General features: G+C 34.5%; 1 protein-coding gene across 5 annotated transcripts in view; it reads right to left on the bottom strand.

Moving 5' to 3' along the window:
• The window catches only part of CSNK1A1 (casein kinase 1 alpha 1), a 43,653-nt gene that overhangs the window by 2,685 nt on the left and 16,487 nt on the right, over positions 1–24,481 (bottom strand). The window contains exons 3-11 of one of the 5 annotated variants that reach the window (XM_081035367.1): positions 22,745–22,871; positions 18,943–19,041; positions 16,552–16,635; positions 12,580–12,719; positions 11,189–11,267; positions 10,120–10,194; positions 7,490–7,596; positions 6,400–6,548; positions 1,754–1,949 (exon numbers count right to left, since the gene is read on the bottom strand). In XM_081035367.1, the coding sequence (XP_080891493.1) occupies positions 1,885–1,949; positions 6,400–6,548; positions 7,490–7,596; positions 10,120–10,194; positions 11,189–11,267; positions 12,580–12,719; positions 16,552–16,635; positions 18,943–19,041; positions 22,745–22,871 (925 nt within the window). In that variant the 3' untranslated portion in view covers positions 1,754–1,884. Of the gene's footprint in view, positions 1–1,753; positions 1,950–6,399; positions 6,549–7,489; positions 7,597–10,119; positions 10,195–11,188; positions 11,268–12,579; positions 12,720–16,551; positions 16,636–18,942; positions 19,042–22,744; positions 22,872–24,481 lie in introns of those variants that run through there. The other 4 variants (XM_081035364.1, XM_081035363.1, XM_081035366.1 and 1 more) reach the window with 4 other exon arrangements.

The following is a 24,481-nucleotide window of genomic DNA, read 5'->3' on the forward strand; positions in this document are numbered from 1 at the left end:
CCAGTAAGCCTGTTTTGTTTATTTTCACATTTCTAGTACCTAGAACATATATGTTCAATTATAAGTCCAACGAATGAAAATCGTACTGCTTTAATTAGAAAGTATAGTTTTAACCATACTAGGAGCAGAAACTTTTCTGTATATTATTTCTGATACAAATAAGGAGTAAGTTTTCATAAATGCATTCAAGGCATAATTATCTGAGCTATTCCACTGAACACAAAACTGGTATGTTTTTAATACAGAAACCTCAGACCTTAATTCTTTACCTCCAACAGTTAAATTAAAAAAGTTAAGTTTTGTCACTCGTTTCAAAACATAAATGAGTTGCTTTTTGGGCTTTCTTTACTTCTCAAGCCTCCCCACCCTGTAAACACTCCTGTCCTGGGACACAATTGAACTAGGGCTTCCTCAGAAAGGCTATCTATGGCTACAAGCAACCAAAGGAAATGTGCCTATCTATCCCCTACAAACTTAATCTGTGGCTACAAGGCAGAGAAGAAGTCTATCTGTCTCTCAAGAATAACATGAAAATCTCATCACGACCTTCTCCTTTCCTTTAAGGCATCAATGCCCCTTGTTCCACCCCCTTCCAAATGCTTATAGTCAACCTAATTATAACTTATTCTAGTCCACTCTTTTCTCTCTCTTCTTTAGCACAAACCATGGTCTTGTCAATCAAAAACTGCTCCTTTTTGGGGGGCGCGGGCAGGGATGGGTGGCTGGTTAGCTCAGTTGGTTAGTGCGGTGCTCCTAACACCAAGGTTGTGGGTTTGATCCCTGCAAGGGCCACTGTGAGCTATGCCCTCCTTAGAAAAAAAAAACAACACTCCTTTTTTTTGGTACTTCTCTTTTGTTGGATCATCTTCAATGGGTTTGGGGGGGGGATAAAATACTTCCATAATTTATTTTCATGCATATATGCCTTTTTTCAAAGATAATACCAAACATTTACATATAATTTCTTGGTAAATAATCCTCCACTTGTTAACTAGGAGTTTTTTCCCTTGAGGGCAGGAATCATTTCCATTTATTTAATAAATACACTGTGCTAAGCCCTAAGGACTAGATGTAAGTGCTGTACTTCTTGTCACTCCATAGTGGCCTCTCACCAGAGTAGGGACAGAATAGACCTTTGTTGCCTCTCCCAAGTGTTATGTTCATAAAGCAAATGCCAAAAAATGAAAGATAAGAAAACTTTTTGAAAATGTACTTCACCACAAGGAATATTATCTATTTGATATGTATTATTAAATAGGATTATCAAGGTAATAATCAAAGAAAAAAATCAAACAGCTAAATTTTAAAAATCTGACCATCTGCAATCTAGTCCCAATTTTAGGTTTTCTTTTACCATAGCTTGCTTATGCAATTACATTATATTGAATAATTACTATGTTGAATATCCAACAGCTTTAAAATGGAAACCACTGTTACACACTGAAATGGAAATGTAAGTTACGTTGGTATTCAAAATATTAGAAAATTGTCGTGTCTTTAATAGGGATAAGAATTATACCTAGGTTAAGAATTTTATTTGTTCATCTTTTATCTGATATTTGAGAAATTGCTGGGTCAACTAATGATTGTAATTGTTTAACAGATTGGTTAAAGGCTAGCCTAACAATATTCCTGGTAGAAAACACAGCAGTCAAATCCAGGTTTAACTCTTCAGATTGGCCAGTGGTAGGACACTCCACCCAGGGATCAATGCTTCTCCAGTGTATTGTCCTAAGATGTTAGTGAAGTTTGTTTAGAAAAAAATCTCAATAGGAATATTCAGCAGGTATTCAACATTCAGTCTTCAAATGCTAAGCATGCTTTTCCCCAGTATGCATTAGTCCTTGGTTTTAATCTTGTAGGTTAGGTGGGGTCTCCTGGCTTCTAGAAGTCCAAAAGGTCATCTTCAGTGCAACAGTAGTTAAAATAAAAAATGGATCCCTGTGTTCCTAAAAAAAGAGGGAAAAAAAAGTTAAAATGGGGTTGGAGGATTAATGTGAGACTCAGGAGTTATTAGCTACATTTAAGTTTCTTTTCAAATCTGCAAAAGAGAAAAAATGTTTATTTTTATATAACTAACCAGGAGATTCTGCCCCTTGATCTGAAAAGTTAATGTATCTACTCCGATTTGTGAATTAACTTCAGATGACCCTGATTTTTTTGATAGAACTACAAGCTAGTTCAAAAGGATATTTATATAATAATAGTGAGGTCTGAACGTTTCTGATGGGCTTTGAAATGTAGAATCCTTTCATAGTATAAGACATAACTCTTAAATGTAAATATCATATTTATATTTGTCATTATGCAATGCTATTTATATAAATTAACTTCCTATAATATGCTTATCTTTTTTTGGCTGCATAGAATCAGAATCAAGCTTAGAGAATTTTGCATCAGATTGGCAGTATAAAAATGAAAGAAGAAAAATAACCAATAGGCAAAGGAAAGATTTTATCACACCAAATAAGATAAACGACAACTTAAGTATAGCAGGTACACATCATCCCTAAACTGCATTAAAAGAAAAAGAAACCAGACAGAGGATCTGATTTCCTTCATCTTCCCTATTACAGAACTCATTCTGCTACAGAGTTGAAGTTGTTGAATTTTAAAATACCTGTTACAAGTGATTCCTTCCCCAATGGGTAGACGGTCTGCATTTTACACCAGAGTCACAGCGACACTGAACTCTTCTAGGTCTTCTGGACTGTCGCATCATCCAGACAATCTGACAAGTTAAAAAGTTTGATAGGTCCAGCAAGCCTTGGAGATCTGGACTTCAGATCATCACAGATCAACTCTTGCACACTCATCTTCATTTCCTGTTGAGTTACTTAGTTCTTTTCTCTCCAGGTTTATTTTCTGTCCACAGTGAAAAAAGCTGACAAAAATTTCAGCAAGCAGGTGCAGCTCCCTGGCACTTCTTTGAACTGTGTGTATTCAGAGTGGATCAGTCTCTCCAGGTATTTCAAGGTCTTCCCCTGTGATTTGGGTTACGTTGCTGAGTGACCAGCCACGTTCCTAGCAGCAATTGGTGAAGTCAGAAAAAGTTAAGCTACACATAAATGGTAGGTGAAGCCCAGTAAATACTGGCAGGTAATTCAAGGAAGACCATGGATATGGTAGAATGGGATGGAAAACTATTTCTCATCTCTTGAATGTCAACAGTTGGACATCCAGGTACCTATTATGATAATACTATGCTTAGTATTGATGACGGGAGCAGTGAACAAACGGGTGAAGATGATGAGAATAGTAGACCTACGTGAGGATCCACGTTTGGTTTCTCTACCTTCTGAAATTCTCCCCATCTCTGCCCTTAACTAAAGAAAATGATGGACTTAATTGGATTGTGAAATGTTTTCTTTTCCTTTACTACTACTTATGTCTTGAAAAGCATTTTTCTGATAATCCCCCATAGTTGAAGAAAAGGGAGTGAAATGTATTTGGAAGTGTATCAAACGTGAATCTTTTTATTTTTCTCTTTAACATGTATAAAAACAATTATAACCGTGTAACAGCTGTGCACTGAAAATTAGTACAGATCACAGTGGGCATTGAGAGAAACTCCCTGTTTCTTATTCTTAGTTTTTTTATGGGCTTTGGAATGAACATTTCAGAAGATCTTTTCTTTAGAATAAAATATTTATTAGGATAGAAGCCTATTACATATAATTAGCCCTTCTTAGCTGAATTAAGTCAGACTTTGGACATTAAGTCAGTTTTTGGACATTTTTAGTGAACTGCTAAAACAACTTATAGCTGTCCATGGAACATTTGTTATAGATTTTTTTCAAAAACAAAAATAATCATAAAATATACTAGTGAATGCCACCATTTGGGGGATTTTTCTAGAAACGAACATTCCTGCAATGTAGATTTACTTGCTGAAGATTCATTAAAGAAACCGAATTCTCTGATGTGGAAACCTCTGAAAGTATAACTCTGTAAATAACAACTAATATAATGCATTTTAAAATCACTTTTTAAAATTTTAACTAGAAAAGTGAAATATGGTGTTTCCACCATCACTGAAAGGATTTCTTAGAATCAAATCATTGAGCTGCTCTTCCTTGAATAAAAAACTGTAGTGGACCCTTAGATAGGATGCTTTTAAACACCCTTACTTAGAGGTTGACCCAGAAAATGGGGTTGGAGGTAGAGGTTAGGATAATTGGCCCCCCATACCTATTTCATGCCACCTGCTCAAAACCTGCTAAAACTTCCATGGCTTTATATACTTGTGTAGCGGGTTTTGTGTAAAATTTGTTTGGGGCACTAAGTTCTATATCCAAAATAAATATGTTTTCAAGAAATCAAAGATCAAAAAGAATTTTGTTTGTATTCTGTGGAGTGGCGCATTTTAGTTGCAAGCAATATTTTGCTTGGAGTCAAATTACAGTGTCTGAATACCCATCTCTGAAAGTAGTCAATGAAATGGGATGTGTTTTATGAAAAGTCCAAATTTTCAAAAATTTATAAGTCCATGTTTATGTAGTAATTTGTATAACCTGTGTCTAATAATGCTATAAGATTTTTATAAGATTTTAAGTTGCTTTTATGAAAAATAGCTACAATACGAAGTAAGGATTAAACTTAAGTTTAATTACAATTCCCCCCCACCCCAAGGAAACATACTAACTCAGTGGGTCCAACTTCTCATCTTTAAGACCTGGATAAGGTAGGACAAAAATTCTGCTTGTTTTATTGAGTAAGAGATACACAGTAAACCAACAACGGAACTAGCTCAAAATAAGGTATAATTCTTTCTGAAGGCTGCTGAATGCCTGAAGTGAAATGCTCTAGGTCAACTGAGATTTCAATCTAATTTTAGTTCTAGAAACTGCAACTCATGATGATCCTATTATCCCAGCTAGCTTTAAGCAAAAATTGGTTTCATTTTGTGAGAAAAAGCAAATATACTATGTCAGGTGTAACAAGTCCTCTGTTTAGAGATTCTATATCATTTTACCTAAATAGTAGGACCATTTCTCCTACGTTGGCTCTATGATTAGTTATACAATGATTAAAACATTCAAAAGGGGCAGTTAAGTCCCAACTGAGATGCACAGGCAGAATACTGGGCAAGCATTAGTGTTTGCTATCCTGAGCTGAAATTTCATCATTTAAGGACCTTCATTAGATTAAATCTTCAACCGTGAATCCTTCCCAAATACAGAAACATGGAAGTATCTCAACTTCATTCCTAATAGATGAGCTGCTGGGATGAGGATGACATCAATTAATTATATTTTGTGAAAAGTATCCTCAGATTAGAATCTATTTTTAAATTATAAAATAGTTTAAATACAACACTAAAGATATGGACCAAAGACCAGGTTCAGACTAGAGCAGTCATTCAGAAATTAAATAATTAGAAACCAAAACCAAACCTTACCTGCCCACCACTTCCAGAAAGTAGGCAGGTATTAGGAGTAAAGCCCCACAAAGGGGAAAAGAAAACAACCAACCAACATGAAACACAGGAGTCGAACTGTATGGCACCAGGGATAAGAAATGGAGCTGTGCTCTAACAGTTCTACTCCTCACAGCACCAAGAGTGCCAGAGAAAGGAAACAGACTAGCAGTTCAATGGCATTTGCCCCAATTTTTTTTAATTTGCAAAGCCTAACTGCAGAATTCAATTCCACGTCGAAGCCCTAGATCCTGAATATTAGGAAAATTTTAAAAAATAAAGACAATTTACAAAAGAATCATTTTGAAATTAAGAACATATGTAGTCAAATAGCAACTAAAAGAAATTTATTTTTTGGACTAGGAATGCTGTGTTGAGCTTTTCAGTTATTTGAGCATTTTAGAGCTTAAAAACAAGGTGCTCTCTAACTGAGAAGATAAACACTTTGGGGGCAATGCCAGACTCACCTCTTGAAATCAGATCATGTTCACAAATTTTCATTTTAAACGCTAAAGCATTACCATGCAGAAAAAATTCTTTAACACTGTTAGTCTGAAAGAAAGTCAAGACATCATGGCTAACCAAATTCATTATTAAAAATCAACAAGTGTTAGGTCTAGGATTTTGGATTGATTGATTATACCATATTCCCAACACCAAATATTTATTTTGGAAAGGGTTAATGAATGAGTAAAAAAGATGCAGTTGTTAAAAATGACCCAAAATCCCAAGAGAAATGATATAATATATACACACATATATGTATATACAAATACATATACATATATATGAACAAGGACATTTGGGTTTAAAGTTAGTAGTCAAATTTTCCAAGGACGTCTTTTTTTAAAAACATAGAGCCAAATTTTTATGTATTTTAAAACCACCTCCTTGATCTAACACTGTTAGAAATGAATGAATTACCCAATTTTGTGTTCAATTTTTTTCCCTCTAACGTCACTTGGTTCTTGGCTACTAACCTTTCATGTTACTCTTGGTTTTGTCAGTTTGCTTGCCTGTGGGGGTTTGGGCCTGCTGACCCTGCCCACTTGAAGAGGCTGCCTGCTGTGCTGCTTTTTGCTTTAACATTGTCCAATCGAATGTGTAGTCATATTGGTGGTTCAGGGTCCTGGAAAATAGAAAATTATATGTTAATCCTTTGATAAGACTAGTTTAACACACTACTGAACTTTCAAGACAATGAGGGAATTTTTTAAGGAAATGATTATTTTCTCCAAGTGTGGTAGCTTTCCCTTCAGATGATTTCTAATCTTCACTATTCAGAGTTTTAATTAATTCTACTTTTTACATGTCATTAGAGGAAAATGTCAGCACTTTGGTCTGCCATATTCAGTTAAGAATAAATCCTCTCCCTTTTCAAAAAGAAGCTGCCTTTAAACTGTCTTAAAGGGGGAAGGAGGGTGGGAATGGAAGGCAGCAGGAACAAAACACTGTCAGTTACGTGTTGGGGGTAATCACCATGGGAGATACCTCCTAAAAACAAATCAGAGTAGGAATGATACTACAAATTTGTGAGGTACGTATTTATGCTGGTGGCTTGGGAAGACTGTTCTGGGGTTAGAGGATTATCTCCAATTCATATTCACTTCCAACTAGTTTTTGAACTATGTTGTACTCTCTTCTCCCCCACCCCTCCCCCTTTTTCAAGACCAATTCTGGGTTGCATCTAGGGAAACCTAGAGTTTGGGACTGCCTCCACACTATCCAGGACTCCAAGACTGCTTGATACATTAATTGCTTTTCATTTTGCTTCTGTACCAAAGTTGGAGAGTTCCCAGGGCCACTGACAATCACTTAGGTCTAATGTGAAATACAATTATTGTGGAAGTTAGATTTTACTTTGAGTTTGATTCAACTGCTTCTCCAATCCAAACTAATTTCAAGCACATATGCACTAATGGAAAAGAGCCAATAACTCAGCTTTTAAAAATTTTATTCATATTGGCTAGACCCACTTTAATTTGCCACTTTTCAGAATAAATATGTTAGGTGGATTTAACTAATTACCCTCACTGGAGTTTATAGTGTTAAAATACCTTAAAAACTGACCTGAAAAGAATGCGGAATAGCTGCCTCAGATACATATAATCGGGAGCTTCCTCAAAGCGCAGCCCACGACAATAGTTTAAGTACATGGCAAATTCTGCAGGAAACCCCTACGAGTTCAAGAGTTAAAACACAAAGTAAAAAAACAAAAACTAAAAAAACTTATTTCAAGGTAGAAAAATAAGTGTATTTAAATACAAGCAAAAAACATTATTTGAGGAGTGTTGACTACTTTATCGGAAGATCTGCGAGCTAAAATAACTGACTTGGTATCCTCATAAATTAACAAAATTTTGTCTTGAGCACCTTATTATGTACAGTATTGTTTAATATTGGTAGAAGAAATATATATCTTTTTACTATGGTATTATGTTCTTAATTTAAATAGCCCACTTGTTAATTTATTATTTTATTAATGTCTAATAATTCGATGGCAACAATGATAAAATGGAGGTCAGTAATGTTCTTTCCTAAAATGGCAATGAATGGGCATTTTCTCCCAATTCTGCAATTACTTTCTTTTTTATCATAGTAGTACTCTACCTATATAAACAGAAAAGTAAAATCATCAAGAGTGCAATCATACAAAGCAACAACCGTTGTTACACAGATCAATTCATTGATTCATCTTATAAATACTTTAGGTTTGCCTTTTCCTTTCCCGGTAATTATCATTATTCCATATATGTTATATATTCTGTATTTTTCCATTAACATTATATTGCAAGCACCCTTCTATTATTTCCAACCTCTTCATAAATTTCTGAATGGCTGCATAATAGCTGACCTAATGAATACAGCATAATCAACTTATTTTCTATAACTGGATATTTAGGGGTTCCAATTTTTCTGTTATAAATACTAGTAAGTGTATCTAGAGGCATAAACTTTTTAAATGCTCAGTTTCCTAGGAAAGATTCTCAAAGATGTACACAAAGATTTTTAAGACTGCAGATATTAGTAACCAAAAGTATTTTGCCATCAAGAATGTAGATATGTAGAGTATTAAAACAACAGAAATCCTTACATCCCCTCTCCTTGAGTATATGCGAGGGGAGGTTAAGTTAAGAGGCAGTCTCTTGCCACAACCTTACAATTTTGAGAAATCTCTCATATCCAGAAGAGCAAGGTAGGATAGAGAAGTAAAAAAAATTGAAGTAAATGCAACATTTACTTTAATGATTACAGCACTGATATAAACATTTTTAATTTTTACAAAATACTTCTATGCTATTTTATTTTTCGGGTGGACATCTGAAACTAATGCCATGAATATAGTGTACATTTTTGTCTTTTTAAACTCTTAATCAGACTTAAAAGTTTTTAATATGCATTCATGGTCTGTGGTAATGGCAAGCGGCAATTACCAAATGAATTTGCTTTAACATATATTACAGATGGAGTTACAACAATCAAAACTGAAGGACAAATAGTTTACTTCACGTGTTGCCACCTTACGAAAACAGGCAAAACCCTTAACAAGAGACTACCGGTATGAGCATTACAGATGTGACAGAAGTACAACTGGGCCATGAGACTGAAAACAATCTAAGTACTTCATTACCTAGTACTTTTGTGTTCACGTATCCTGAATCACTTCTATGTAGCTAATCCAAAAAGAGACATAGCCTACAAGCAGAGAGTGTACTAAAGTCCTTTCTTTTTTTGTAAAAATGGCTGACTTTTCTGATAAGCCAAATGAATCTTTCCATTGCATGGAAACAGTAATATAGAGAAAATATAATGTTTTGCTTCCTGAAATACACAGATTTTAAAGTTATTTGGGTGGATTTTAACATACGAACATTTTATTCACTAACTTAAAATTTCATAACTTAAAACAAATCCTAGAGCCTCAGAAAAGACCACTATCTCCCACTCCGCCCTCTCCTTTACTATAGATATGTAGAAAAGGAGAAAGCAAATTTGTGGATGGGGAGACACATGAAGACACAACTACTTCCCACCTTCCACAGTGTACTATTTCAACTCATACTGATTTCTACTTTCTATCACCCAATGATGTACTTATATACTGTTTTCTAATTATTTCAAGTGTGCAATTGTCTCAAAGATGACCATGTGGTCTTTCTATGGAAGACCATGGTTATCCATCATGATATAAACATCTCTCCATTCTCAACTCACATGCCTCTCTATGAAATTTCAGATTCAGAGAAATGAGCCTGATTGAAACTGTCATCTATTATTGTCAGACATGTGCAATTTTATATTGTTCTAATCCTCCTACCTTTGTTTCCCCACTCCTGGATATACATATTGCTGACATCTTTTCTTTTCTGGCACCAGTTCAGGGATAATAAGAATGTTTTTAAATTTAATTTTTCTCATAAATTGCTGAGGTTCTATTAGGAAAGGTAACCTGCCCTCTTATTTTTCCTCTAATTTTTAACAGATGGCAGAGCCCAAACAAACCAGAAATAATAAAACACTTATTTAAAATGTCATGTTCAACCCCTTCTTAAAGATAATCAGAATCAGCAAAAAGTAAATTTAAAATGGCAAATAGCTCCTAAAATGTTTTAAGTTCGAGGGGTGGCAAATAAAATGTTCCTTTTTGTTCCTGGATCATTTAGATTTAAAAAAAAAATTTACTCATCACACACACTTACCTTACATAAAACTTCAACGGGAGTGGACATCTTCTTTTCACTAATCTTTTCATATTTTTGTTTCTTTGTTGCAGCCTATTGAAAATAAGAACCAAACCACACAGACATACTCAGTACTACTGAGAAAAACCTTATTAGTATAACACACTAGACGTAAATGTAAACTTCAGATTCAAGAAAAATCACAACCTAGAAAAAAAAAATCAAAGTAAAATACATCTACATTTTCCCCCCTTAAATTGTTAACTTTTTATATGAGTTTCTACTTCAAGAACATTTTTAGCTATTAGGAAAGGGTGAGTCTAACAGGAACCTCAATATGTATAACTTAAGTAAAGGTAGGTGGAGTCAAATTTGAAATGAGTTTTCTTAATCCATATTCAACACAAGGGGCAAAGGTATAAGCAGATAAAAAAAAAAAGTGTCCATCATCCAGTGACATTAATACATGAATAACTGGTGTTAAGTCAAAATATTTTCCAACAAAAATATTCATATTAAATAAAGCTACCCACACAAGCACTCAGCAACTTGTCTACCTCACAGATACTCAAATAATACAGGGGCCATTTTCCTTTAAAGGACCAATAAAATATCAAAACAGCCATTAAATTCTAGGTCATAGTGTGATATGTCATTAACACACAAACACTCAACAAAAGTAATGGTGAAACTCCTAATTAACAGAAATAAAATTTTAGAATAATTACATAATATAGCTATTATTTCTGGATAAAACAGTTTATATATACTTAACATAATGGCAACATATCAAAATGAGAAAGTCTCCACCTAATTTCTTATGCCCACGTCAACTCCCACCCAGATCAAGTTACTGGTTACCAATGGGTACCTGCTTACTGTCTCCCCAAAATATTGTTCCTCAGCTATGTCGGTGGGATTCCGTTAACTTAATGATCAGATTTTATCTTCCTAATACAAGGTAAAAAATTACAGTTAATTTACTTTTAGAAAACCTCGTATTTGAAAAGGACCTTAAAGATCATCTCCAATATATATTTTTATTCTTAAAACAAAACAAAATACTGGTAATGTGAGTCTAGTTTACCTTTAGTCCTTGCCATGGCAGGCTGGTTCTATTAAAATACATCAAAACATATCCTAATGATTCCATGTCATCTCGGCGACTAGAAAATAAAATGTAAATTTATGAGCTGAAATTATTATGAAAAATGTGAAAAAAAAAACAGGTACACAAGAATACATTCTCAAGTGAGAGAGATAGAACAGTTTAGTGTCTTGTGAAAGAGGGTACTTAGTTAAGGTAATAAAAAAAGCTCATAATGGGTTACACTTCTAAATAAAACTTTCTCATAGAATCCAAAATTATAAAATCCAACACAGTCCTACAATTTAACTTTTAAAGAGCAAAAAAGATTTAGCTAAACAAATCTCCAAATAAGATTCATGAAGATGGAAGAACCAAAGAGCAGGACACTTATTAAGTTTTGCAGAAGCTCATAACAAACTTTAGGGGTGCTGAAATAAATTAACATTTTAAACCTAATTAAACACCTGTATGAATATATACATATACACACATATACAGTTGACCCCTGAACAACACAGGTGTGAACTAAGAGGGTCCACTTACATGCAGATTTTTTTCAATCGACCAGAGCAGTTCAAACCTGAGTTGGGGATCCGAATATGTGGAGGTAGGTGCCTCTAATCCCCAAGTGGTTTAAGGATCAACTATATATACACACACACACATATATATTCAGATAGATACATGTATTTAAAGACTGGTAATACTTTGATATACAGAAAATAAGAAATTATAGTTTAACCCAGTGTATTCAGATATTCATGGATATTTTCGAAGCTTAAATCTTCTCATGAGGTTCCTTAACCTGGAAGTATATCATTTGTCATTTCTGTTTAAAAAGCAAAAAATGATTGAAAAAGATGAAAGGAACGTGAAAAACTAGTCATAGAGACGATGAAAATTTTTACTTCAAACCAGATCCTATTAATTTATGTAGGAATGGAAGAGTAGAACAGGAGACGGCCCTCCAAAACCCCCTTTTGGTTCATTAGGACTCAGATAGCATTTTCCTTGTAAAAACCAATACATTCTACCCCAAAACTCAATTTACACCACTAAAATATAAAAAGCCCAAGATCAGCATTAAGAAAATAAGTACTGTCTTCAGCTGCAAAAATAAACATCATGATAAAATTGCATTTATGCTTCTGATTTTTCATCATGCAGTATTTTTCTCCCCAACAGATAACCTTCAACAAAGAAAACAAAAGGCCTCATTTAATCGGGTTCTTGGCACTGGCTAACGCAGCAGGTGAAAGGATTAATGAGCACCCTTCAAATCCTCAGCCAAGAGACATCTTTAGATATTGTAAGAAACTGAGATATTTCAAAACCCACCAAAGGCTCCTGTTATGGACTTCATCAACATATTCAATTGTCAAACTCACCTCTGTTCAATCCCAAGATGTGCATTGATGCTAGCATATCGGGCAGTGCCAGTGAGATTTTTATCTTCTCTGTATGGTATGTGTTGCCTTGTCCTGTTGTCTCTGTACTTTTTGGCCAAACCAAAATCAATAAGGAATAACTTTAAAAGAAAATAAAGAGACATTAGGTTTCCAACCTTGTTCAATTAAACTACTACTTATTCATTAAATGCCATCTATTTTATTTGTTCAAATATATCAAGATAAAGTATCACAAGTAGAACAGATAATGAGTAAACATAACACTCCAACAAGCTTTTACTAGTCCTCATCAATAAATTAAAAAAATACAGTTAAGTCAAATGGTTGATCCTGTCAGCTGAATAATTTCACAGGCCCAGTTCATCACACACCCAGGAGCCCATCTTTAGAAAAACAGTGGAGAAATGTATAATGCTTGAAAGCAGAGTTGACAAGTGTGCTGTGTGCCATAATGAAACCTGGTATCCTTTACTACTAGGAAATAACACAACTCTCAAAGTTTGATACTGACAACAAAACCAAGATTTTTATTAACAAAAATTAAGCATTTTAAAAATAAGCATGCATTATAGTCTACTTCCCACTGACATTTATGCATGTGACCAGACTAAACTTCTAAAGACTGTAACCAGTTAATCTAAAATCTTAAAATAGTACTTAGTATCAAGGCAGCTTACTTACAAGTAGCAGTTTAAATAAGCTAACTAAAAACCAAACTAGTACTTTAAAACAAAGTAATGTTTACTGCTGTCTCATATATATGGTACAGAGAATAAGATACTCATTTATAATAGTAGTTAATTAATTTAGGTTTACGCTCTACGATTAAAACCTTTAAAAGAACAAACAAAACTATTGTGACCAAAAAAAATAAAAAATAAAGAAAATAAAAAACCCCAAATACGTTCACATTTGCCTATCTTCTAAAGCAAAATAAACAGTATTTACTTAAAAGTTTAGCCTCTGTCATTTAATCATTTAAGACTATTCAGGAAAGTAAGTCTGTGTACCCTTAACTAATGTAGCCATAGACTATTGTTTTCTGGTTATGCCTAAATTGTATAGTTCTTCTTTTCATTGGGTCCCTTCTGCCACAGTTTATAATGTGATGTGCTGGGAAACCTGAACACCTAATCTGTTCGAGTTTGTGCCATAAATTAAGTTAAATAAATGCAAGTTATTGATTTAGGTGAAAAAGATCCTGTTAGGAGGATGAAAAACACCTATTTCAGGCAGGCTACTGTTTACCTAGACTTAGGTATACATAGGATGAAAAAGACACTGAGGTTTGCGCTTCTGTAACCATGTTAACAATGTGATACTTGGTCTACTACTATAAAAAAATGAAAATGAAATTTTTAGCAAAATGTAATTGGATAATGAAAACTTTCTAAGATGAAACTCACTTCCCAACTGAGTTACAGGAACATGAGAAAGTGTTATAAAACAGGAAGAGAAATAAAGCTCACATTTTCTCTTGGTATGCGTATCAGCTCAGTACAAATATCAAAATGAGCAAAATATACTTGCTAAACAAAACCAAAATTATGACCTAAGTTCTGCATATTAATATTGAAAATAAGTCAAGGGAAAAATAAACACAACAGGACATCGAGCTTTAAGGTATTTCAAAAATACCCCTAAAAATTATGTGGGTTTTGAATAAAAAGTGATAAGGACATGGATCTCCTCTAAGGGATATCTTCTGGGATTGCTTCCTTTAGTACTTCAAAGTGGAGGAGAAAATAGGAACACCTGACAGGATTATGTCTGACATCTTCATTCATGCCTAAATCTACATTCAGTCGCTCCATTTGCAATTCAATAACCAGACACTTTCTCATAACTAAAAGATTGCTTTATAAAAGCTTAGTGTTTATTAGAGTTCTTTCCTTCCACAACTCGAAAGGATGAAATGTGATTAACAAAACAAAAAAATACATACAAACATTATCTTCTTAAATATCTCAATCTTTAGTATCAAAACAAAATACTATAAAGCAAACAAATCAATTTAAAATTTTCTCTTCTAATAAAAACTTAAAAGTCAGGAAAAGTAATGTCTCTGCCAACCAAAGGTATACACCCTATTTTGAGCAAACAACTGAAAGGAAAACTCGTTGAAATAAAAAATGTTTTAAATCTCTTGGTAATTCATTACCTTCTGGTACCTATCAAGCCTCTTTAGTAACTCTCTAAGTTTAGAATTTAAAAATGAATGTAAACATATAATGGAAGTAGTTACACAAAAAAACCATGTGATACCAAAGATATGATTAAACAGCCGCAAACATGTAAAAGAAGAACCAGCAAACATGTAAAGGTAGAACCGAACAGGGAAGTCAGTAAGATAAAATGTATTTTTATAGGTTTGCATGTGCAAAGAGAGGCCTAATCTCTTTGATGGGTCTCTTTGATGGGTCAAAGTTGCTTTTCCGTAGATTTTAATTACATGTTGTAAAGTAAAATTTGTGCCCTTTTTAAAGAATACAGGCTATTCTTTGAAGGAATGTGGAAATGAGTTAATGTTGGATATACGGGGATAACTAAGTGCATTTTCTTCAGAAACACTACTGCCAATTTTAGCTTTTAGTATTTGTAGCATTTTTTGTCTCCTAACCAGGGGCCACCTTCCTCCCCTCATCCTTCCAAGATCACTTTTCCTCACAGCCCAGCTAACCTGTGTGTAGGGAATATAAACATTTCAATAAATTTTATGGAGAGTATTAAATGCTGATGCTACAAAATATAAGTAAAATGTATGAATGAATGGATAAGTAAAAAAGGGGCACCAGAACTGCCTTACAATGTGCCTAATTACCCCCCTCCCCAAACAATATCTAGTCACCACACTTGGTATCTCTTTGTGAATAAAAATACACCTGTATTTCTGAACCTTTGTAACAGCAGAAGGTGGTCCCTAGAATTATGCTGAGCAGTATGGACAAAGATTAAAGGATTACTCAGTGATCAATGTGGTATTAATGAACTACAAAGTATGTTCACATATCAAACACAACCTTTTTCTTTTTTTTAATTACTCATGCCAATACTTTCTTCTCTAAATCGATAAAAATTCATTTGTTCTGGAGCTTCAAAATTTATGTACCTAAATTTTGATTAAAAAAACAAACAGTTTTCCCTTGTTTGAAAAGTCATCCAGTTAAAAAAGCTATCCATTTCTACAAAAGTTAAAGAACGTGAAGAGTTCTGCTTACAGTTAAAAAAAATACTTCGAAAATTATTAGGGTGTTTATCTGGCCTGTTAAACACGAAATAATCAGGTTATGCATTTAATTTGTTACTAGTGGTAATTGCTCGAAAAGTGCTTCAATTATGTTATTGTTATATTGTTAGAATGCAAATGTCTTCTAGTTCCAGAGCATATAATGCTTTTAAGTTCAGAGAACTCACAAATAGAGGTAAGTCAATTCTAGAAGCACTAGTCTGCCATCTGCTCTCCACTTACCGGACGTTCATTAGGAAAGAGGAAGAGAGGAGGCAGAACATATTCACCATACAGCACCGGTGCAACTGAATTTCGATACAGTTCATGTATTGAGTTCTGCAACTCCAAATACATTTTAAAAACCTGAACAGTCTAACTCAATTAGGTAAAGAATTTCAATACTGACTCACATATTTCCATTAGGTAAAGAATTTCAATACTGACTCACATATTTCCTCATATGGATGTCAGAGATCTAAATATAATCGTTTTCATTTCGGTTTTCTCTAAACTTTAGAGGTTTAAGCAAAAGCCACAAAGAAACATCTTAGTAATGTTATATGTTTGCCAAGTATGTCTGAATAATGCCAACATAAGAGGTGCTTGAGCAAGATCTACATTCTCCAGAATTAAAACAAAACAAGAATAATCAAAATAAAACAATAAAAAAAGAAAAGCACATGAATTTGGGATTGAGGTTGGAATAGGAGACAGTTTCAGACCTGGTTTAATCCTGAGAAAGATGGGTCCTGAGAAGTACTAACAGTCATGCTTCTTTTCCTCTTCCCCACTGGAGATTCTAAACACTAAACAGACAATAGAGGGTGGCAGTGCATCAAACAGTATTGCTTACATTGCAACAATGGCCGGCGCAGACAGGCAACACCGAGGCATTAGAGAAAGAACAGGGTAGCCAAATGCCATCCTTCTTCCACCAAGCACTGTAGCTTCTCAGTTTTCCAAATAAGAATCACATGCTCAAGAACATTTGAATTCTGGAAAATACTCAGGTTTTTAATGCCACTATAATGTGTCACTGTCTGAAACAGGGATAGCAAATGGTGACATTTGGCTCTTTAATTTTTTAATTAAAAATGGGGAATTTGGATCTGCAGTCTTTGGTACCACAATCTGCCCTTCCCCCAAAAAACATTGTACAGGGGAAAAAAAATCTTCAGTAAGGAAGAGGTAGAAGGCATTTAGTCACCTTAAAATTTACTTTCATAAGCATGCAGGGCTGATTACTGGAAGAGATGAGCAAATTCACTAAGATTGGAGTGGCCACTCCTAAATATCAAATTCAGAACAATTTTCAAAATAAGAAATTTGACTTTTTTTTAACCTCCAAAGCCCCCCAAAATTCTGTTTTTCCCCACAAATAGAAAACCATTGGAACAAGCTGACCAAAGAATCCAGTTGCATACAACTGGCATTTTTCAAACTACAATACAGAAAACACTAAAAACCAACTACATAAACAAAACACTAATCTAAAATGTTCAAGAACAATATTTAGAATTTGAATCTTAGTTAAATAAAACAGTGCACTTCCACCCTAGGGACTCTCTGAATCTGTGTAACAGCAAGCAGCTCCACAATACTCTTTTTAGTATCTCTAAAGAGGACACACGATCATAAAAAGATTTCCATCACCCAGCAATTTGGACTTCCTGACACAACTATGTGATTAGCAAGCTATTTTTAAGGGGGGGAAAAGGAAGCAAAGAGTTATTATCTAGGCCATCATTTAATTTTAAGGAAAAAACTGCTGCAATGTCAACACGTAGAATACAGATCACATGAGGATAATAGGTCTTTAGCAGGGGAAAAAAATGGGAAGGAGAGGGCTGGGAAATGGCCAAAAGATTAGGGTCAAACTGACAAAACTGCTCCCAAAATTAAAATCAGTAATACTTTTTATCAATTAAATTACCAGGTTTTGCAATAGCAATTAAGAACCCGGGCGCTTCACAGACAGAAGCTATATTTAAAAAAAAAAAAAAAAAAGATGCAATTTGGGAATGACAAGGTAAGTTATACGTATATTTAAACAGCTTTATTTTTTTAAATATTAAAGCTCAGCTTTCAATAAAAAAAATTAATTTCCTAAAACTTGATCAGACCAACATTAATGTCTCACGCATTAACAAGTAACACCAGTTCTAATGGTAATAGCTCCAAGTTGGCATTCATACAGGCAAACAAAGGTAAACATTTATAGCTAGACCTAAAAACACCAAACATTTCCTACTGGTTTATAAAAACAAATGGGAATCTTCCTTCCAAAAACAAAACAAAACAAAAGAATATAAAAAACAAAAAGCCCCCAAGTTGTCCTGAAGTTGAGAATTTCTATCAGATCATTAGATCATATGCTTAGTGCATTGCCAATGCTGCCTGTCTGCCCGAGCTCAACATTGAATTGATAAATAAAGCAATTCACTCAATAAAACTAATCATTGCAGGAAAAATTTCAACACAATTAGTTTCTAACTGTAATCATGCGTCACTAGCTAAAACCCAATCACCCCATCAAGTTCATCCATTCTGAGACCCAAGGAACACTAATTTTGTTGTATGAATGCTCATTTCATTTGTGAATATTTTCCTTTAAAGGGCGAGGAAGGATGGAGAACCCACCCAAGTTGGCACCCAAGTAAGAAACTGTCAACTACTTTTGAAACAGGCCCAAAAGTTATCCTTTTGAATACACAAATCCAAGGACTGAAGAATTCTCATTATCAACCATGCTCAGTCAGCAATTGTTAACACCACGGTGACAGATCAGTGGTTCCCACACTGGCACAAGCACATATGAATGAAAAATAGATAAAACTGTTGAACAGTCAAATAACGTAGATGATTACATTTCATTGTAAAGCCCCTGGAAATTTTTATTTCCATATAGATAACTAACCTTGGTTGGGCAAATTGGAGAGAATTTTTTCCAGTTACTAAATTAATAGTTAGCGGATTATCCTGCTAGCACAATCTTTTAAAGCAATTATCAACAGCAAGTTAAATGTACTATGACTCTTTAAAGACTGAAAGTTGACCAAAGCAATCCTTGGAGTTTTTACTTTGTTCTCTCATGCAAAGAACATGTGACTAACCTTATTACAGTGACGCCCAATACCCATTAGGAAGTTATCTGGTTTAATGTCTCTGTGTATAAAATTCTTTGTATGCACATATTCAATTCTACTGATCATCTGGGGAAAGAAGAGAAATAATTGAGTTAAGCATTAAGTGATAATTTGCATTAAGTGATAAAAGAAAGCAACACATTATTTCTCAATTATTTTAATATCTCAACTATTTTTTAAGAGCACAGGTACATTTTAATAACTTTAGAGTTCAGTGTTAGACAAAATTAAATGGAAAGGGCAACCAGGCTCTCCATTTATCTCTAGACTGATGGATATCCAAGTATAAACCCCTAATGTCCTTTGACTTGCTCTTCCAATATTAACAATTATAAACAAGACACCGTCTAACCTAACAAGAAGAATTGGTGTTTGCAATTTCTAAATTGCAAAACTAATAATTCAGAATCGTTTCAGTTGTTGTCGTAAATTATATAAAGTAAAAACTAAATAATCACTTTCATTCCCAATCTTATCCCCCCTGAGGTAACCTATGTTAAAATAGCCTGGTATTGGGCCGGCCCGGTGGCTCAAGCGGTTAGAGCTCCAAGTTCCTAACTCCGAAGGCAGCCGGTTCGGTCCCCCCCCCCCCCAAAAATAGCCTGGTATTATTACCCGGAAGTATTTCCACACTCATATACAGACACACAAACTCGGACACACATATACTTGGAAATAAGCGGTGTTGGCCAATTGACAGATATAGCTATAAGTTGTTAAGTGTTTTAAACTGAAATAGAAGCATTCTATTCATTTTATTCTTGTTTGCTTATTTGTTTTTAACTACTCATATCCCAAACATTCGTGGAAGTTGGTAGCATACAAAATAACCATATAACTTTGATATAAATGGGGATGTGTATATTTCTTTTTTGAATGTTTTTTGGACTCTCCCTTATTTTTTTCTCCTCACTTATATAATCACATCAAAAACTGAATAGTAAACATGTCATTCTAACAACTTTTTCTTGGAAATTCTGCCAAGTCAAATGGAATAGGTCTTGGCATTCTTTTTAATGGCTACAAATATTCTATGGTATAGATACACATTTTGTCCAGTCATCCCTAACCCCCAGTCCTCTCATTGTTTCCAATATTTCCCCCCTGTAAGCAATAATGCTATTAATAAACTTAAATATACCCTACCTACTAGTTCTTTTATTTCTATGAGCTATATAAATCCCATACAATTATAGACAGAGACAGAGAGTTGCTGGGTTGAAGGGTATGTATAGTTTTCATGTTGATGGGCTATACCGATTTGTTTTTCCTAAACTACAGTAGTGTTTTTCCTACTAGCAAAGTGATTTTAGTTCTTTCTAAATTTTGCCAATTTGACAGGTACTGACCTCACCTGTACTTCCCTAATAACACTTAGTTTGGAAATTTGCTCATTTTTACTACTGATCATTTGGATTTATTATTCTATGAAATGTCAATATATACTTTTGTCCATATCCTTTTGGCTTGTCCCTTTGTCAATTTTTCAAAATTCTTTGTACACAAGAGACAGTCTTTTATCTGTCATGTTACATAAACAGATTTACATTAAAAAATTGGTCTATTAACTATTTATGGTATCTCTTCCAAAATAGTTTTAACATTCAATTATGAAATATGCCTGTTTTTTCTGTTAAGATACTTAGAAGGTGTACTTGAAATGTTTTTCATATTCAAAGACTGCCAACATTATTTTCCCACTCATGTTCTTGCTCTTCTCAGTAGCATGTGTCAGGACTCAATTTTTTATTTGTCCCCATTCTCCACAGAGCTTTCATTACATGGACATACACATTCTAAATCTTACTCCTTTACCTTGACAAATATTTTTTGAAGTCAAATCTGTAATCTTTGGCTTAAAAACTTTATATTCTCTAGAAAGTAGATGTATACAGTATCCAAATACCACCTGGTACAGCAGCAACTTGCACGTTAAAGGAAGTAAAACAAACACTTGACTCACTTAATGTACACATTTATGCTAGCTAAGTAATACCCATCATTAAATACACTGGGAAAACCTTGGGCAAAAGATAATTAATGGCACAAACTATAGACTTCAAGTGTGTCCTATCATCTACAGAGCAAAAGACTTAGCTGTTACCTCCTAAACAAATGCTTTCCTGCAACCTTGAATTACATTCTTTCTCCTATGTGGCCAATGTACCCAATATAGACTTCTATTCACAGAACATTGAATATCGTATTTTTCTATTTTTCTCTACCAAACTCTATGCTCTAAGAGAGAAGGAACTAGTTCTTACTTTTTGTACCCCAAAGTGCTAATTACAGTAGCAGGCCATAAATAAATGTGTACTGTATGAATACCTATGTGTTACTGAGCCTACGCAATATAAACTTTTATTAGGATTCACCCACACGTTAGTTAAAACGTATTTAAAGGTTTTAACTTTTTAATGATTGAATCCATAATATGCCACAAATAGAACACTGTAATTTCCTAATATTTGCTTGAGCCACCCAGAGTTTTTATGTTCAGCTTAGGGAACAGCAGGTCCTGATTACAAAAAATGTGCACTACTTTCTAATCCTTTGAATGCATACTTCCTAAAATTCTACCTCAAATGCCAGTTCTGTTTACCACCTCATGTACTTTCTTTTTCTTTTCTTTTCTTTTTTTAAAAGATTTTATTAGGGAAGGGGAACAGGACTTTATTGGGTAATAGTGTGTACTTCCAGGACTTTTTTCCAAGTCAAGTTGTTGTCCTTCCAATCTTAGTTGTGGAGGGCGCAGCTCAGCCCATCATCCCTTGCAGGAGTTGAACCTGCAACCTTGTGGTTGAGAGCCCGCACTCCAACCAACTGAGCCACCTGGGAGGCAGTTCAGCAAAAGGTGCCATGTACAATCTTAGTTGCAGGGGGCAGAGCCCACCATCCCTTGTGGGACTCAAGGAGTTGAACTGGCAACCTTGTGGTTGAGAGCCCACTGGCCCATGTGGGAATTGAACCGGCAGCCTTCGGAGTTAGGAGCGCAGAGCTCCAACGCCTGAGCCACCGGGCCGGCCCGCATGTACTTTCCTAATGATATCTAACCTAAATTTTCAAAACGTCATTCTCTTTCACAGTATTTTTATAAACACATTGAGTTTAACTTGAATTGTTTCCAACACTTTGCAACATTAAAGGTATCTTTAAAAAAAAAGGTATCTTGATCACTCCAGCCAATGCATGAATTGAATTCATGACATCTCCAAAATTTCCCTGGATTTGCTTAAATGCTACCAATGGCTGAGAATCCATTACTTCAAAAAACATCTACTTGGTCAAAAATTCTTCCTTATTTCCGTACCTTATTTTCCTCAAAAAGAAAGCTTTCCTAATCGTTCCACACATAATACATAGCATTCAACTTGCTTAATTTAACCAAAATTTCAATACGTATGTGCTTATTTATACTTATATACATACATATACTCGGAACCCTTTCTTCACACAAAACCTTGTAAGGAAACCTGCTATATTCAACACTAAAACAAATACACTCCATCTCACAGAGCAGCTTGAAAACTATTAGTTTATAGGCGAGTAATAAAGCAATATAATGTTTCTGTCCTATAACCATAGGAAAATATCTACAAGTAGTATCAGAGTGGTTCACTTGAATGAGTACACCCTACTATTTATCTTTTTTTTTTTTGCTGATCCTATGGTTAAACAGTGACGCACAGGTTTATAAACATTTAAACTGCAGTTAATGGTGGTGAACAGTACTATTCTCAGTTTTAATTCTCATCAAAATTTCACATACCTGGTCAGCTAACATAAGTACAGTTTTCATGGTGAACCTTCTTGAACAGAAATTGAAGAGGTCTTCGAGGCTGGGTCCAAGAAGGTCCATGACTAGCACATTGTAGTCTTTTTCCTGACCATACCACCTAACAAAATAAAAGGGGGACAGGAAAAGGGAGGGCATTATGAAAAGCTGATAAATCTGAAGAAAAAGTTTTCCCTCTCTGGTTCAGATGATGTACCCACTGACTGATTACATTGCCCGACACAAAGCAATGGTAAGGAGACTTTTTTTTATGTCAAATGACCCCATTGTCCTATTAAGACAGGGCTTGCCTGGCAGCCTTAACATTCCTCTTATTAGGAAATGTGAGTTTTATACCCATCTGCCACTGACTCATGTGATCTTAGGCCAGTTTCTTAATCTCACCCCGTCTTACTATCTAATTAAAGAAATGAGAAGACTGCATATCAGTCATTCCAAAATGTTTCAGAAAGCAAAGATCCCTTTTATTATATCTCCTGTCCCATTTCCCACCAAGTTGTATTTAATCAATAATTACTTGTGCTTTTTGCTTAGCTTCAGATTACAGACAATAACCAGTACTGCCACACAATCGACCTTTGCTTTTGACAGGAATCCTGTTTTCACTATCCCATGCTGTGTTACTGTGGATATACACTCTGTCCTCAATAACTCAAGGGATATCTACTGCTCATTTCTGAGATTCCAAGGACTAGGAATCACTGCAATTAATGATTTCAAGTATTTATATGCCTATAATTCTAGTAGGAACACTTTTCCTAAAAATAAACACCATTTTTACAACTTATCTAGATTATAAATTCTGCTTGAAAAAAGATCTGTGAATATTTAAACTTAGAAAACAACAACAAAGCAAAAGCAACTTGTTTTAAAGCTAGACTGAAGTAATTTCCTTGTTAAGCACAGTAAGAACTGATACCAAGGTTTACCATATTCTTAAAGTTTGTGTTTTTAAAATATTCAACGAGGGGAGAAGGCTTTTAAAAAATCTGTCAAAAGCATTAAATATCAATCTAGTGGGAAACAGTGCTATTTCTTCTTTAAAATTTTGCTCTAATATGTTGTTTTGCTGATGTCAGTTACTTAAGAGAAAAATCAAGATTAAAATTAGAATATGGTTATTTAATATTTTGACAATTCTGTTTTCTAGAAAATGCAAAGTCAACTACATAGATGTGGGGCCCATATGCAGATATAATGAATACGCTTCCTAAAAACGTATCTTGAGAGTAAAAGATCCTCAGAGGACTAGGCTTAAAACGCTCATATTCCTTCTCACACTTTTGCTTCTACTGTTCTTAAAAACTATTCTGCAAACATGATACATGAAAAACTGCCATCAAACTCACAAAAAGGAATTCGTTTCACATCCTCTTTGCAGAGAAAGAATGCTTGATGGGGCAAGAGTTTCTGGTTAACCTTCCAGAGATCTTGCTCACGAGCCTAATTAGGTAAAGCAACAGAGATGGGCCAATAGCAGAGCTGGTCTGTCCTTATTATACCTAAAACCGTGACTTAACACAGGTTCTGTGACTTAAAGTGAATTAAGCAAAACGACATATACTGAAACCAATTTTACCATAGGCTATAATAAACAAGATATAAACAAGAGTTACAACATCTAATCAATGTTATAATGAAACAGCATTGAACAAAACGTCATTCGAGGACCTGCTGCTATTAATATTCCCTCTTCCATCTTTTATTTTC

Source organism: Rhinolophus hipposideros (assembly GCF_964194185.1).
Source record: "Rhinolophus hipposideros genome assembly, chromosome: 23".
Taxonomy (NCBI): domain Eukaryota; kingdom Metazoa; phylum Chordata; class Mammalia; order Chiroptera; family Rhinolophidae; genus Rhinolophus; species Rhinolophus hipposideros.